Raw genomic sequence first — 1,246 nt, forward strand, 5'->3', positions numbered from 1 at the left:
GGGGGCTTCAGAAGGTTCACCAAGGAGACAATGGAATCTGTCCAAGAGCCTTTCGAAGCCCCCAAGTCTTTGTTGGCAGAATGAATGAAGTTGTTCTCCTCTTCAACTACCCATGCAGTCCTGCAAATGCCAGCTAAGGCTGGCCCTGGGCTGGTGGGGACAAGGGACAGAGATGGCTCAGGCCCCACCCCTGCCCCCTGAGTGGGCCACCATGGGGAGTCCAGAGGAGGGAGAGGCTCCCTGGCCTGTGTGTCGAGCAGGGCACAGCGGGCACTCCTGAGCCTGGCCCATAAGGCCAGAGAGATCTGCAGAGTAGTCTGAGAGCCCAGGTGGAGTTGAGGCGGAGGGCAGGAGAAGCCAGAGAGTTTCTGAGGAGGAAACACCAAGTCTTTGGCTGGGCAGGAGTCGCAGCGGGAAGAAGCTGCATTCGGGATGGGACTCCTGCCCCTCACCTTTCTGAAAACTTCTGGAGGGAGGCCTGTGACATGGGGGGTGAGGGTGAGCAGGGGTCCCAGGGCCCAGACCATGACCTCAGCTGCTCTCTCCTCAGGGGGACGATGGGGCACCAAGCCAGCAAGGGCCCCCTGGACCCCCAGGGCCCAAGGTAGGTGCATGCCCCTCCCCCATTGGTCCCCTGCTCCCCAATGCCCACCTCCCTGTATCTGGGAAAGGCCCTGTCCTGGGACCTTTGCAGTCACGGGGCAGGGACAGGCCAGGAGTGCAGCAGGGGGGCCTGGCCCTGCCCCATCACCAATGAGTTGGCATCACATTCAAGTGACCCCCCGACCCATGCACTCAGAACCTCCTGGCCCCCCTCTCTACCCTGTCCCTTCGCTGCCCCTTACCTCTCTCAACCGCCAACTAGCCTCTGGCATGAATTCCTAGGCTGCCCCTCTGTGCCAAGACCCAGAGCAGAAGGTGGTGGCTGTGTCCTGGGCACCCCAGGCTGGAGGGGGCAGGGGTGGGGCGGCAGGGGACAGAGGGAGGCCACCCCCGCTTGCCCCACGTTCCCTAGTGAATGTCTTTGTTTCAGGGAGAGCCGGGGAGCTCAGGGCCCAGAGGAGCAAATGGCGTGGCCGGCACCCCAGGCCCCAAGGTGACGTAGAGTGCGTTGTCCGGGACTGCAGGCTGCTCAGACCTCGTCTCGTGGGGTCCTCTTGCACCCCAACTCAGAGCTGGCTTAGGGGGTGCAGTGAACCGGGTCACCCACGCCAACTCCACAAGTCCCTTGCTTGGCTCCCCCCCC

The 1,246-nt window shown here is 63.2% G+C and overlaps 1 protein-coding gene across 1 annotated transcript in view; it reads left to right on the forward strand.

The window, feature by feature from the left end:
* The window catches only part of COL23A1 (collagen type XXIII alpha 1 chain), a 380,073-nt gene that overhangs the window by 363,724 nt on the left and 15,103 nt on the right, over positions 1 to 1,246 (forward strand). The window contains exons 12-13 of the mRNA XM_045284683.1: positions 551 to 604; positions 1,034 to 1,096. Coding sequence (XP_045140618.1) covers positions 551 to 604; positions 1,034 to 1,096 — 117 coding nt within the window. The remainder of the gene's footprint in view (positions 1 to 550; positions 605 to 1,033; positions 1,097 to 1,246) is intronic.

This window comes from Echinops telfairi, unplaced genomic scaffold (genome assembly GCF_000313985.2).
Source record: "Echinops telfairi isolate 266 unplaced genomic scaffold, ASM31398v2 ScPeMD7_7469;HRSCAF=8507_0, whole genome shotgun sequence".
Taxonomy (NCBI): Eukaryota; Metazoa; Chordata; class Mammalia; order Afrosoricida; family Tenrecidae; genus Echinops; species Echinops telfairi.